Source organism: Dipodomys merriami, unplaced genomic scaffold (assembly GCF_024711535.1).
Source record: "Dipodomys merriami isolate MVZ:Mamm:240054 unplaced genomic scaffold, mDipMer1.0.p SCAF_2, whole genome shotgun sequence".
NCBI lineage: Eukaryota > Metazoa > Chordata > Mammalia > Rodentia > Heteromyidae > Dipodomys > Dipodomys merriami.
In genome coordinates, this window is record NW_027203381.1 from 85,248,322 (window position 1) to 85,263,170 (window position 14,849).

The 14,849-nt window shown below is 34.3% G+C and overlaps 1 protein-coding gene across 4 annotated transcripts in view; it reads left to right on the plus strand.

Moving 5' to 3' along the window:
- The window catches only part of Cblb (Cbl proto-oncogene B), a 168,075-nt gene that overhangs the window by 67,929 nt on the left and 85,297 nt on the right, over nt 1-14,849 (plus strand). For all 4 annotated transcript variants that reach the window (XM_070030329.1, XM_070030333.1, XM_070030332.1 and 1 more), the window contains exon 4: nt 13,996-14,142. In XM_070030329.1, coding sequence (XP_069886430.1) covers nt 13,996-14,142 — 147 coding nt within the window. The remainder of the gene's footprint in view (nt 1-13,995; nt 14,143-14,849) is intronic.

The following is a 14,849-nucleotide window of genomic DNA, read 5'->3' on the forward strand; positions in this document are numbered from 1 at the left end:
CATACTGATATCACTGTTTTTTTTTTTTTCTCCACTAGCCTACTGCTTTTATCTAGTATCTTCTTCTGTCTTTGTTCTGCTTTTCTTAACTCTTTCTGAAAGGCCTGTAAGTTCTTAGAACATTTTACCCTTTTAGCTTCTGGGCTCTGGAACCACCTTAAATACACCATAATTATACTGTATTGTATTTTATTTTTATTATCAAAGTACCCACTGGAGTTAACAATCCTGGATATTACTGAATAGGCTGCTATACATCTTTTGTTCTACTGTAGTGGCAGATCATAGCAGGTCTTCAGAGAATACTCATTAAATGAAGAAATTAATTTGAAGATATTTGCATTCATATATGTAGATCACAATTCTCATGCATGTAATACCATTTTGAAAATATGGAGAAGTGAATTTTCTGTAAGAAAATTGTATTTTTGGACAAAGATGGAGTGAACTGGATGAATAGTAAGATAATTCAGGAAACTGAGCTGCTGAACAACTTGATCTTAATGAATTATTTGTAACTTCCTCCTCTCTTTTAATATTTAATTACTTAAGATATAATTAAGCATACAACAGTTAACAAAGAAATTAAGAATTTTCTAAATCCTTATGTAATCCCTTAATTGTTCTATTGTCTAGTATAAAGATTATCATTATTTAAGTTATTCTGAATTTTCTTATTTCCTTTAAATTATAAATGACTGGCTTCTCTAGGAGAGACATAATGTTTTTGTTTTTATCTGCCTAGGGAATTAATTAGGTCTGGTGGATCTTGGCTATAGCATTGCATTCACTGAATAATAACCATTTTAAGTAAAATGTTTACATAGGTGGTCAAGAACAATGATTTTTTATCAAGATTTTCAAAATTACATAGTAATGGTTCAGATATAGATGGGAACCTGAAGAAATATGCTGAACATGTGTTCATTTTCATTGATGGCAAGTCAAAGATTGTTAATAATGCTTGACTTTGAAACACAAACCCTAGAGAACTAAATTAGACAAAGGAGCATCCAGGATGATTTTCTTATCTAGACACACGTCAAATCTAGTTATATTAAATTGTCTTTGGAAAACTCATAATTTCAATGGCAGTTCAATTAAAAAGACTTTTGTAAAGTCTATAAACGTTCTGCCTCTCTGCTGTTTTTATAAACATCCTGTGTTTCTGCTATATTTTTCTATATGTACTCATAGGGGATTCTGTACCTATGTCTGAGCACTTAAGTCTTTGAAATATTAACTCTTGTTATATCAGAATAAATCAGTAGATTAGCATAATGATCTTGTCTCAGGTCAATTTATTGTGTGGTTGTCTAAATAAACATGTTTTAGAAATTAATCATTGTAGGGCTGGGAAGGTGGCTCAGTGGTAGAGTGTTTGCCTTGCATGCATGAGGCCCTGGGTTCGATCCTTCAGTACCACATAAGCAGGAAAAAAAAAAAAGAAATTAATCATTGTAGAATTCTTCTGATTCAGATCTCAGTATAATCTTATCCAATTAGGATACTCTAATTAAAAAAAAACTATTTGTTTGGGGGCTTGTGTCTGTTTCTAAGCCATTTATCTGCTGCTGTCTGGCAGACGACTCCAAATTTAGTGACTTGATTTAGAATGAGTTGTTATGTGAAGAATTTGCTCCGTGGGTTGGTTAGTTCGTTTTGTTGAAGTGACAGTGACCACAGTGCTGGGTCAGCTGAAAGATCTGTTGCCTCACACTTGCAGCTAGAGGCTTCTGGGTCATTTGTGCATACTGCTTGGGCTTCCTCACATCATGGTGTCCAGATGCAAACACATTTTTAAAAAGGCAGAGGAACTACTATAAATCTACTAAGAAATGTCCTTACTCTCTGGATATTTAGACTACTACCTAGTATCATTTTCCTATTTTCTGTTAACCACAGCAAGTCATATACAATTCCATATAGAAGGGGAGAGGAAGTAGATTTCACCATACAATGAGAATGACAAAATTAATTTTTGACATCTTAACCTCTACAAATAATATAGATTTAGTATTGTTCAAACTTTACATAAAAGGTGAAGAAACCTGTGCTATCATTATGCTAAAACAAAACAAGACAAAACTATACTAAAAAGAGAGGTTAAATCAATACCAAAGGGTATCCTGTTGCTAAGTGGTTTATGCTTGAAGTTAGTTGTGGCTTCTAGGGCTTTTAGCCATAGTAATATTGTACCTTCAGTGGGGAAGGTACTGAAAAAATATTAGCAGGATCTCCAAAGCTTATATGTGGTTATCATTCCTCTCAGGATAACTTTGTTTTTTGTTTATTTAAGGAAACCTTAGACTCTATAGAAATAGATCTATAAATATAGATCTATATCTATAAAACGGATTTTTGTGTTTAGAAAGTTTATGACTTTTATGGTTTCCAAAGAAGCTGTGTTGCCAACTTTTAAGTTCAATTATTTGTTTGTCTTCTCCAAATTAATACCATGAATAAACCATATTCACGGTTGTATTGACATAGGGAATTATTCCATTTGCAGTCAACTGACAAGAAAGTATTTGAATCATATTATTGAGCAGCCATCAGTGATAATTTTGTAGTCTTTCCAGATTCAGATTACTTTCAAATTATTGGGTGAGATGAATGGTAAATTTCTTACATCGGGTATTATCCTCTGCCAGTACATGTATCAACATATTTCCCCACCAACAAATAAAACAAACTTTTAAACAAAAATCATCATTATGGGCATACTTGTTCTACTACATTTAACAGTTTTCATATGGTTTCAATATTCCACTGTTTACTGTTCATAAACATGAAACAGAGATTTTAGATTGCTTTTTTTTTAAAGTTTGCTGCTTTGTGGTTTTTCTTTGTTGTTGTTTGGTTTGGTTTGGTTTGAGAACCAAGGTTATACATGCTCTTTTGTTGAATAAAAGAACGAAGAAAAGAAATGTTAGAGTAGCTTATGATAGTAAAAAAGAAAGGAAAACACAGACTTTAAATATACCTATGAAAGTTATGTTTTCATTGTAATTTAAACTTTTGAAATTAGTTTCTTAGCATCCTTATCTCTGGATTTTGCAGTTTAAGACTGAAATATTGAGAGGAATTTGTAAATTTAAAACATGATATAGCATTACTGTACTTTGATATTACTGTAAATTCTGAAATAGATGCACAATTTTTGCTTGTACATATAGACTTTTTAGGGTGGACGATACCTAGTCACTTAGTGGTGATTTTCATTAGAAGGCTAACACTGAATTTATGTCCCACATCTCACTTTGGGTTAAGTAAAGTTTCATAGTAGAGTCATCACTACAACTAGTACCATGCTTCTTTCTACTACATCTAAATATTCCCTTAAACCTTGTTTTAGAAATAGAGACTCTAAATCTTCCTAGTACTCAGCCGTAGAACAAATTCTGCTCATGGTAACTTTTATCAGCTTCAGAAGTCTGATACACACACACACACACACACACACACACACACACACACACGGCTCAAGTAGCAGAGGCCTAGCCATGAGTGGAAAAGTATATATAACTGATTTTGTATTCAAAATATTTATGGTTTTATAATCAACCAAAACATTTGTGTTGCCAAGAACTGGTGAACTACAAAAATAGCTATCTAGCCTATTCTCATTGATTTGAAAAGACAAAATTTCTCCATGAGTCATTATCTTATACTGTCACAATAAATACGTGATTAATGGAAAAAATACACACATCTGATTAATAGAAGAAAAATGTGGTCTATGAATCCCATGATCATGTGTGGCTAGCTATATGCTATTTTCCTAGTGTTAAACATCAAAGCTTGTCCTGTATATCCTTTGCCTTTTATTTTAAAAATATGGCATTATAATAAAGAACCCTTCTTTGGGGGAAGTTCCTGACTTCTATGTGGAAAGGACTAATAGTGTGTTTTAGAAATTTGGAAATCAGATTGATATGTGGTGAACAAAGCAGAGATGACTTTTGGATTTGAAAGCCAAGCCTCATTGTTTCTAGGGGGCCATTTAGAGGATGTGAGACATTGTACTGGGTTTGAAAATCTGTTTTCTCTTCTATAGACATATTTCAGATTTAGTGGAAAAAATTAATTTAATAGCTCTTTAGAGACAGTTACATTTCTTGTGGAAAATAGGACAATTAAAAATGTAATAAAGCAAAAAAGAATTTACAGTACAACAGTTCTACCAGTCACATTTCTATTGTTAATGTCATTGTATGTATATCCTGTATCTTTTTCTATTTACAAACTATCTGTAATGTGAAACGTAACCTTTTAATAGAAACAAAGGTTCTATGAACTTAATTGTACTCAATGTATTATTTATTATCCTATTTTTGCCATTTATCTCCTACACTCCAGATGTTATGATATTACACTCATATCAGATTATGCCTGAAATAATTGGGGACAGTTATTGTTTGGTAAATTTATACCTTTTTATTGTTATATTTGGGTCGGCCATATTTTTGCCTCTGAATAAGAGGCAGACAAATCCCATGCTTTTAGTTTTCTTTTGTCAGTATTGTACACCATGAGCATTAGACAGATGAGACATTTTTCCCCTGTGTGGTTCACTTGCCTTTCTACTTGCTCCATTACATGTCAACAAATTTGAAATGAGACAGAGGTATCCATGAGGAAAATTTCCAGAGCTAAGGTGAAGAAACTGTTAGGGAAGTGTTAATGTTGTGGGAAACTGTTAGTACAGCAAATGTGAGGCACTTACTTGAGTATTTGCAAACTTCACCTGCTTGTGACACACAGAATTTCTTTGTCTTGCTATATCCTGTTTGCTCCAGCTTGAAGAAAGGAAAATAATGCTAGGGAATTAAAAGAAAAAATCATGGAGCTCTTAGAACTATCTTTTTCTTATTAGAGACAAATCCTGGATTTTTAATTAATGAAGCTTTTGATAAAAAAAAGCTGGAAATTTGGTGGATTTGTATGTACTCTTTCTATAAATAGTATTGTATGCCACTCCTATCCATTCATTAGCATTGTTTTGGAGTCAGGAAAGCCTTTCTTATTTATTTATGTATGTATTTATTTATTTATTTATTTATTTATATTTAGTTAGTAGGTCCTATGGCTTGAACTCAGAGCCTGGGCACTGTCCCTCAGCTCTTTTGCTCAAGCCTAGCACTCTATCACTTTGAGCCACAGCTTCGCTTCACTTCTGGTTTTCTGGTGGTTAATTGGAGATAAGGGTATCATAGACTTTCCTGCCCTGGATGGCTTTGAACCAGGGGCCCTCAGATCTCAGCCTCCAGAATAGCTAAGATTACAGGCACCCAGCTCACTGCATTTTTTTATTAATACTTTTATGGTGTCAAATGTTCAAACATGTAACATTTTGACTATCTGTTTTGTGTAACAAGTTGTTACAGGTTTGAGACTTTCTCTTTTTTAGCAAACTCTTGTGATAGTGTAGAAGTCAAATTTAGTATGTGTATCCTTCATGGAAAAACTGTGGCAAGTGAAGTGGGGTGATATTTAATGGCCTCGTATGTCACATACAGAGATATCCCTGTGTTGAATATTTGAATATGAAGCTGGTGCAGATTAAAGTTTGACATTAGCCATTTAATCAAAGATGGGATCATTGAGAATGGCTCAGCCCAGAATATGGATGAGGAAATGCAGTGGAACATTCTCACAGAATTCAGAGTAGTGTAAGAAAGCTGGAAATGCAGCTTGGTCCCATAAACAGTATACATTATTTTTCTTTCTTTCTTTTAAACAAGAAATCACATAGTACATTAAAAACAACAACAAAGAAAAACCTGTATGTCCATATCTTGGAGTTCATTTCGCTTAGCATTATCTTAGCTGCTCATACGTGCATAGCTATTGGGCTAGTTTGCTCATCTAGACAGCAGACATTCTTTTTTTTTGCCAGTCCTGGGCACTATCCCTGAGTTTCTTTTGCTCAAGGTTGCACTCTACAACTTGAGCCACGGAGCCATTTCTGGCTTTTTCTATTTATGTGGCACTGAGGAATTGGACCAGGGCTTCAGGCATGCTAGGCAAGCACTCTATCACTAAGCCACGTTCCCAACCAACAGTAGACATCTTAAAGCAAATATTATTTCAGGAGAATTTTCCACTCTGTTCCATTCAATAAAATAAAAAACCATCCTAAGTATATCCAAAGTAGGTAGAAATGAAAATGAAATGAAGTAAGGGATGTTACAAGTAAAGTAAAGTAAGAAGTTTTCTTCTGGGTTGAGGGTAGGCTTAAGAAAAACAAACCAAAAAAGCTGGCTGTTTCTTTCTTTTTTATATATTTAAAATTAAAATGGAGAACTAGAGGAAGTTAAGGCAAATTAATTAAGTTGCTACTTTAGGTATGTTGCTAAAGCTTTTATTTGTTTCAATTGTAGACTAGAAGAAGGCAAACAGCAAAAAAAAAGTGAGTCTAGATTTCATTCTTCAAAATGATTATCTTTAAGTAGTTGTACAGAGTAGTTGTCATTTAATAATGTGTTTGAATACAGTATATCTTGATCAGTGAACATTCTCATCCACTCCTTTTTTCCTCTCCCCTTCCCTCACTCTTCTTAATTTTATAGGAGATATATTGGGGTTTTGATTATATTTCTTTCCTCTTTTCCTCTTCATTCTTCTACCGTATTCCCCTTGACCCTTTCCAGTACCCACTTCTTATTTGAGATCTCCCTTGAATCTACTGTATTTCAATTAATACATTTGTGTACAAAATTGCATGCCACCCAGTGTATTTACTTAGGAGTTTATAAGATAAATCTAGTTTCCACATATAAGGGAAATCATTCATTCTTTATCTGTCTGGACCTGACTTACTACACGTAATTTTTCTAAATCGATCTTTCTTTCCTTCTTTCTCTTTTTCCTTCCTTCCTTCCTTCCTTCCTTCCTTCCTTCCTTCCTTCCTTTCTTCCTTCCTTCCTTCCTTCCTTCCTTCCTTCCTTCCTTCCTTCTTTTCTTTCTTCTTTCTTTCTTTCATCCATCCATCTATTCAGGGGCATCTGGGCTGATTTTATACCTTAATTGTTGATTTTCTTGTTCTTCCCAGGTCAGATTTGTCAAGCAAATTTAAAGGTCAGGCTTTCTCATCTTACCCATGTCATGAAAGTACAGTTTAAATTTTTTTGGGAAAAAGAACCAAAGAAAATTGTTTTGTTCTGTTTATTTCTGTATGAGTCCCATAGCAATTATGACTTTCTACTTAGCTTGAGGAACTTTCATTGCAGTTTTTCAATGAATTAAAAAAAGGCTTCTCTCTTTGTTTTTCTCTCTCTCAACTAATACAGTAGTCTCTATTTTAAAGATTTATTCAAAAGGATGTTTGTGACAGGTTAGGTTTAATCAAAAGATACCTAATATTAAAGACAAAGAGTTTCCTTTATTGAAATAGGTACTTGTTAAGACTTTAAGGAGGATGAAAATATGAGTGATCATATCATACAGACTTCATAATAAATTTTCCCAATAAAGCCATTTGTTGCAATCATCAAAGGGCTGCTGTTAATCCTCTCTGGCATGGCTACAAAGTTACACTAACTGGAGTTACAAAGTGATTGGGGAAGCTTTATGGACTGTATCAGGATAATATTTATAATAGTCCTCTTCCTCATGCACACTGCTTCCATAATCCTTGGAAATGTAGTCTTTAGACTATATTCCTTATGAATTTCTTGTGTTAAGTGGACACTAACAATCCAATCTTTCTATAATTTTATTTTTAAGTCACACTGGCTACAATTAAAGTGTACTGCCTCCCACATTGTATTATTATAATGTATCTTCATGTTTTCTGTGCTATGCTGTGTAGTAATATTTAAAATTTTTCATTTAGTTATTTTTGTTACCAAGTAATTTTGGTACCAAGTAATTGAACCCAGAGCCTCATGCATGCTAAGTAAGCACTCTATCACTAAGCCATATTCCTAGCCCTGTGTGGTAATTTTATTAAGACTGCATCTTTCTTAGCCACTTGTTTACCTCCAATATCCTTATAGTGTTGGGTATTGCTATTGCTTCCTTAAACTATACAAACTTACTCAAAAAATGGTGAAGTTTTATCAATCTCAAAATAACTATACTAACCCACTCTAGTTTACATGTTTTTTTTATTAGCTTTGCGAGGTAATTTTAAAGTAGTATGATATACAAGACTCAATCCAAGAACAAAAGTTACATGACAATTTGTTCTTTCTTTTTTAATTTTTGTTTAGTTTAGTTTTTACTCCTCCCTTCCCTTGCTTTCTTAGATTCCACTAATATTCATATCTTTAATAGTTTACCAGACATTAACATCTGCTCTTTGATCAGCTAGTGTTTCAAAATAACTTATGGAGATATCATTTGCTATACATAAATTCACACAAATTAACAAAATGGTTCAACTAGTGATGGCTAGTGGATGATGCATAGCAATAAGTAACTTCCCTTAGAAAGAACTTGTGTCACAAAATTCTTAGTAGATTAGTTATAGTCATCTATGTATGATTATTATATTTTTGTCAAGAAATTTCTCAGTTTAATATCTCAGTGTTAGTGACAGGGACATACTCTTAATTAGTAATCACCAAAGAGATGAAGTGGAACAGTGGCTCAAGTGGTACGGTGCTAGCTATGAGCAAAAAAGCTCAGGGACCGTGAATATGCAGGCCCTGATTTTAAGCCCCAGGACAGGCACACACACACATAAAAAGGTCATTTACATGTATGTGAGCTATATGCACATGTCGAGATGTTTGTGTGCAAATATAAATAGAAAAGAACTATAAATTCTGATGTGATACAAATCTCTGAAGTGTTCCAGTATACTTAAAAGTATGAATTTGATTTTCCATACTGAAGGAAAAATGAAACTGTGTACATATTTGAGAACTAACCAGTGTTTCATACATATGTAGTAGTGATTATAAATGATACATTGTTACTATTTCTGTTTTAAACTTGTGTGTCTGTAGCCAGTAGATCAAATACGCAAGATGTGACACAGGCTTTGTGTGTCAGACTTTAGATCTAATAAGTAGAAATGAAAAACATTTGGATCTGATTAAAGAACAAAGGAACCAAGAGGTAGAAAGCAACCATTTCAGAAAATAGAGAACAGTTGGTTCTCCCTAATTATAACCATACTGAATTTTTAAAATTATGTTTCAATTGAGAATTCTGTGGAAAATTAACCCTCTAGCCTAATTATAGAAATAATATATTACAGATTTGTTCAAGGTGATTTATGCTTTCCTTAGGCTCAAGTGTAGAAATGTTATTTGCAGTTTTTAATGGGACAAGTCTTTTCTTTGATGTAAGAAAGCAGTTCAGTTTTCATTTGCTAAAACCCATTATTTTATATCTGCCATATCTAAATGAGGAAATCTGGTCTATATGTGAGACTCATCTGATTCAAAGATTTGCACTTGGATAGATTGAGATGTGATGAAGTATGACTGGATGTTAGAAAATGATGATGCATTTTTGTATAATAATCAGACTCCCTGCTAAGAAGTGGCAAGGCATTACATGCATAAGATGGAAGTAGCTAGCAATTTCATTTTTACAGTGATTTTTATTGAGATGGTACCTTAATGCTTTCTTTCATTTCATTTATGTTTTCCCTTTTTATAGTATCTTCATTTATTTTGTATTCATTTTACCTAGGAAGTTACATGTTTTTTAATGTTTTTTTATTGTGAAAATACTGTACAGAGGGGTTACAATTACATGAGCAAGATAATGAGTACATTTCTTATCAAGCATTGTTGCCTCCTCCTTAGTTTTTTCCCTACCATTCCTTCCCTCCCATCTCCACAACTATACTCCCCCCCACCCCCCACCCCCGCTTAAATTGTAAAGTTTTGTTTTTTGACATAGCATCTTGTACATCTCATTGTTGCAATGGGTCAACCTGTATCCCTATTTAAACAACTTGTTTTTTCCCTTCCCCTCCACAAATTATACCAACATCAAATACAGTGAAAACAGGGGTTATACTGTGGGGGAGGGACATACAAAGCAACAACAACAAAAAAATCACATTGTACCTTAAACTACATTAGAAACAATAGCAATAAAGAAAAAACCACTTGTGTCCTTATCGTGGGGTTCGTTTCACTTAACATCATCTTATCTGACCTTTTCTGCTTGTCTCAGACATATATTAGTTATTGCAAATAAGGGAAACCATGGGACCTATGTTTCTTTGGGCCTGGCTTACTTCACTTAATATAATTTTTTCCAAGTCTTTCCATTTCCTAAAAAATGGGGCAACGTCATCTTTTGGATGGAGACATAGAATTCCATTGTGTATATATACCACATTTTCTTGATCTTTTCATCTACTGAGGGGCATCTGGGTTGGTTTCATATCTTAGCTATGGTAAATAATGATGCAGTAAACATAGTTGTGCTGGTAGCTTTAGTATAGTCTTGTTTGTGATCATTTGGGTAAATGCCTAAAAGTGGGATTGCTGGGTCATAGGAGAGTTCTATGTGGAGTCTTTTGAGGAATCTCCATACTGCTTTACACAGTGGTTCAACAAGTTTACACTCCCACCAACAATGCAGTAAGGTTCCCTTCTGTCCACATCCCCTCCAGCATCTGTGGTTATTAGAGTTCTTGATTATAACCATGTTAACTGGGGTGAGGTGGTATCTCAGTGTTGTTTTGATTTGTGTTTCTTTTATGGCTAGGGAGGTTGAGCATTTCTTCATGAGTCTATTGGTTTCTTTTGTTAATGCTTAACCAGCTGGACACCAGTGGTTCATGTGTATAATTCTAGCCACTCAGAGGCTGAGATATGGAGGATCATGGTTTGAAGCCAGATCAGGCAGAAAAATCCTTGAGGCTTTATCCCTAACATAACGAGAACAAAGACTGGAAGCATGGCTCAAGTGGTGAAGTGCCAGCTGAGCAAACTAGCCAAGCAGGTGTGAAGCCCAGAGTTCAAAGCATAATATCATCAACCCCCCCCAAACCCAAAAACTAAACAACAACAACTAAGATCAGTGAAAAACGGAAACATTATTTAGTAATTTTTGTTTGGGTTGTTTATTATCTTAACATTAGGAATTTGAGACTGACCAAAATCAGGTTGTAGTGTTAAGAAATGGTAAGATGATGGTGTTACTTTACAGTATGAATCCTCTTTTAACTGTATTTGAATTCTTAGATATCTGGAAATGGAATGGAGACAATACCTGTTACTGCCTTCTTTCTAAACAATCTTTTCCTACTACTGTGGCTTTTTTTCTTCTAAGACAAATTACAGTATGATTTTAGACATTCAAATCAATTTTGGATTCCCATTTCTTTTCAATAGCATCTCTTAATGAGAATTGCCCAGGGAACTTGCACATATGTGAAACTCATCCTTAGAAAATCTGACTATTAGGCAGCTAGGGCAGAGTATTGGTAGAAATATCACTTTGCTGTTTTCAGGCCTCTCTGTATGTATTGCCTAAATCAGAGCTACTTCACTGCCTCTGTTTTTTTTTCTTCCTGCTGCCCACTGCTCAGGTCCAGTCTTGTCAAATAGAAGATGTTACATGAATACTTAGTTTAATTTCCTGTCAGTATACTTCTGTACAAAAGGATATTTATAACCTATCTATGGTTTACTTTGATCCTGTTTACTCCAACTGTATTGTTCTTTCTAACTGTCCCCCTTTTATATTTGCTGCATGATACCATTGTCTTTCCAGTCTCCCCCATTTGCTGTCCCCTCCCCAAAGTCTTCCTGTCAGGACCACATCGTATTAAGGACTAGATTCTACATATAAGTGAAAGTATGTGATATTTCTTTGAGTTTAGCATATCTCAACATGAGAATCTTCATTTTCACCCATTTTCCTCTAAATAACATAATTTTATTCTTTTTGTGGCTAATAATACTCCATTATCCATATACATACAAACATGTATGCATAAACACACATAAACACTCACATATGCAGCACTATTTTGTATCCAGTCATTGTTTGTTTGACATCTAAGCTGTTTTCCTATCTTGGCTATTGTAGTAGTACTACTGTAAACATGAGTGTAAATATCTCTTTTGTATATTGATTTACATCCCTTTAGGTACATGCCCAGGAGTATTCTAGCAGGAACATATGGTAGTTCTACTTTTGTTTCTTCAGAAACTATATGGTAGTTCTGTTTTTTTTTTTTTTTTTTGTAATTTTATCTTTGGGAATTTCTAGTACTGATTTGCACAGTAGTTGTACTAATTGACATTCCTACTAACAGTGTTAAGTATGAATGTTTCTTCTCTACACATTCTTGCCAATATTCTGGTTGGTTTTCTTGATGAAAGCCATCCTTGACTGGGGTGAGAATACATCTACTGTTGTTCTAATTTGTATTTCATTTTTTGCTAACGATGTCATATGTTTCTTCAAATAAGTATTAGCCACTTCTACTTTTTTAATGAACTGTCCCATTTGATTGTTCATGTATTCTTGGATTACTTGTGATGGGTCTTTGGGTACACTAAAATCAATTCAAAGGAGGTAATAAGACCTGAAACATTAAAACTACAACATGGAAGTGTAGGAAAACATTGAAAGATACAGATACCAGGCAATAACAGTTTTTGTTTTGTACTTTTTTTAATATAAAAATACTGCACAGAGGGGTTAAAGTTACATGAGCAAGGTACTGAGTACATTTCCTGAGTACTGAGTACATTGAACATTGTTGCCTCCTCCTTTGTTCTGAGTAGGGCTCTATTAGTTCAACAAATAACAGCAAGAATTGACAAATGGGATTGCATAAAAAAACTCCTCATGAAAGAAAACAATTTTCAAAATCAAGAGAGCACCCACGGGATGAGACAAAAATCTGTTCAAGCCATTCTTCATATGCTATCAAGAATCTATCTGTGTACTCCCCCCACCCCCACCCCCCGTTTGTGAGGCTTGGACTCTGGGAGCTCTTTTGCTCAAGGCCAGTGCTCTATCACATTAAGCCACAAGCCCACTTCTGGTTTTTGAATGGTTAATTGGAGATAAGAGTCTCACTGGGACTTTTGTGCCCCAGCTAGTATCAAACCAGGATCCTTAGATCTCAGTCTCCTGAATAATTAAGATTACAGGCGTGAACCATCAGTGTCTGGCTTGTCACCATTTTTATACTCCAGGTCTTTCATCTTTCAAGCATCTACTTTCTAGATTCTCCTCTAATGACAGATTTCTTCTACTAACTCAGGTAGAAATAGTCACACTAGATTTTGTGTGTATCTTTTATTTTGGACCACATTTTTAAACATATTTTTTATTGTAAAGACACTGTACAGAGGGGTTACAGTTACATGAGTAAGGTAATGAGTACATTGTTATTACCCCTTTGTTTTTCCCTTACCATCCCTTTCCTCTCTATCTCCCCAACTCTTCCTTCTCCCCCCCCCCCAGAGTTGTAAAGCTCATTTTCAACATAGTGTCTTACACACGTCATTGTTACAATGGGTCAACCTGTATCCTTTTTCCAGCTTTTTGTTATTTCCCTTCCCCTCCCCAAATTAGCAAAATGTATATATAAGATGTAGGCCACCAGTGCCCTACATCAAATACAGTGAAAACAGGTGTTATATGGGGGAAGAACATTCAAGAGAAACAAAAACATCACATAGTACATTGTAAATACATTAAAAACAACAAGAAAGATAAAATCTTTTGTGTCCCTATCTTGGCGTTCATTTCACTTAGCATTATCTTATATGGCATTTGACCACATTTTAATGAAATTCTTAGATCTTCCATTAAACTGAATTTTTTGAAATCATATATCTTACGCTCTTCATGCTCCTGTTAAATTGATATATGAGTAAATTACCATATGAAAGCCTATTAAGAATTTAAATGCTTGATTAAGAATCATGATCAACCAACAAACCTTCAGTAGATATACAAACCACTATTTGTCTTAATGTAATTTCTGTTGAAATCTATATGCATATAGAGATTTATTTTTCTATCTGTTTATTTTTCCCATATCCATAGACGAAATCTCACAAAACTGTCCCTCATCTTCAGTCACATGCTGGCAGAAATTAAAGCAATCTTTCCCAATGGTCAGTTCCAGGGAGACAACTTCCGCATTACTAAAGCAGATGCTGCTGAATTCTGGAGAAAGTTTTTTGGAGACAAGTAAGTAAAAATCATTGTTATAGTTTGGATTCATCTCTCAAAGTTGATCCCATTTTGCTTCTACTTGAATATGCTTTAGATTTTGCAGGGGTATTTTGAGAAAATATATTAACTATTTTTGAGAAGTGTTTTGGTTGATATTTGGAGTATTTTCTTTGTTATTACACAGTAAGAGTCAGATTATATAGGTTTATGTATTTGGTGAGATTTAATTGAGTTGGTGGATGCATATAAAATGGTTTCAACACGTAGGAAGCTCCTAATTTTTCTAACAGTACATACCTAATCACATATACAAAATAAATAGTAGGAGGGGGCTATGGACTTTTAAAAACCATATCAAGACATTGCTAACATTAAGAGAGGGAAACGGTAGCTTTGAAATCACAGAAATCAAAGGCTGCTTCCTGCAGGAGCTGGTTCCTGGTTCCTTAAGCTTGGTGAAGACCTGAAATTGAAGTATGAGACCACCCTGGTCCAGGCATTCTTTTCATTACTACACAAAATATATTATGTGTGAACAAGACATGTAGATCATGTAATCACAGAGCTACATTATAAAACAGTGAGGGAGAGGTATGTTCCAATAGCTATTTCCCAGTTGGACAAAAAAATCTGTGTAGCAATCTAAGTAGTATAGCTTCAGTATAATATACATAAAACAAAACCTTCTGTAAGATGATCAAGAAATGAGCATGAGAATCTTT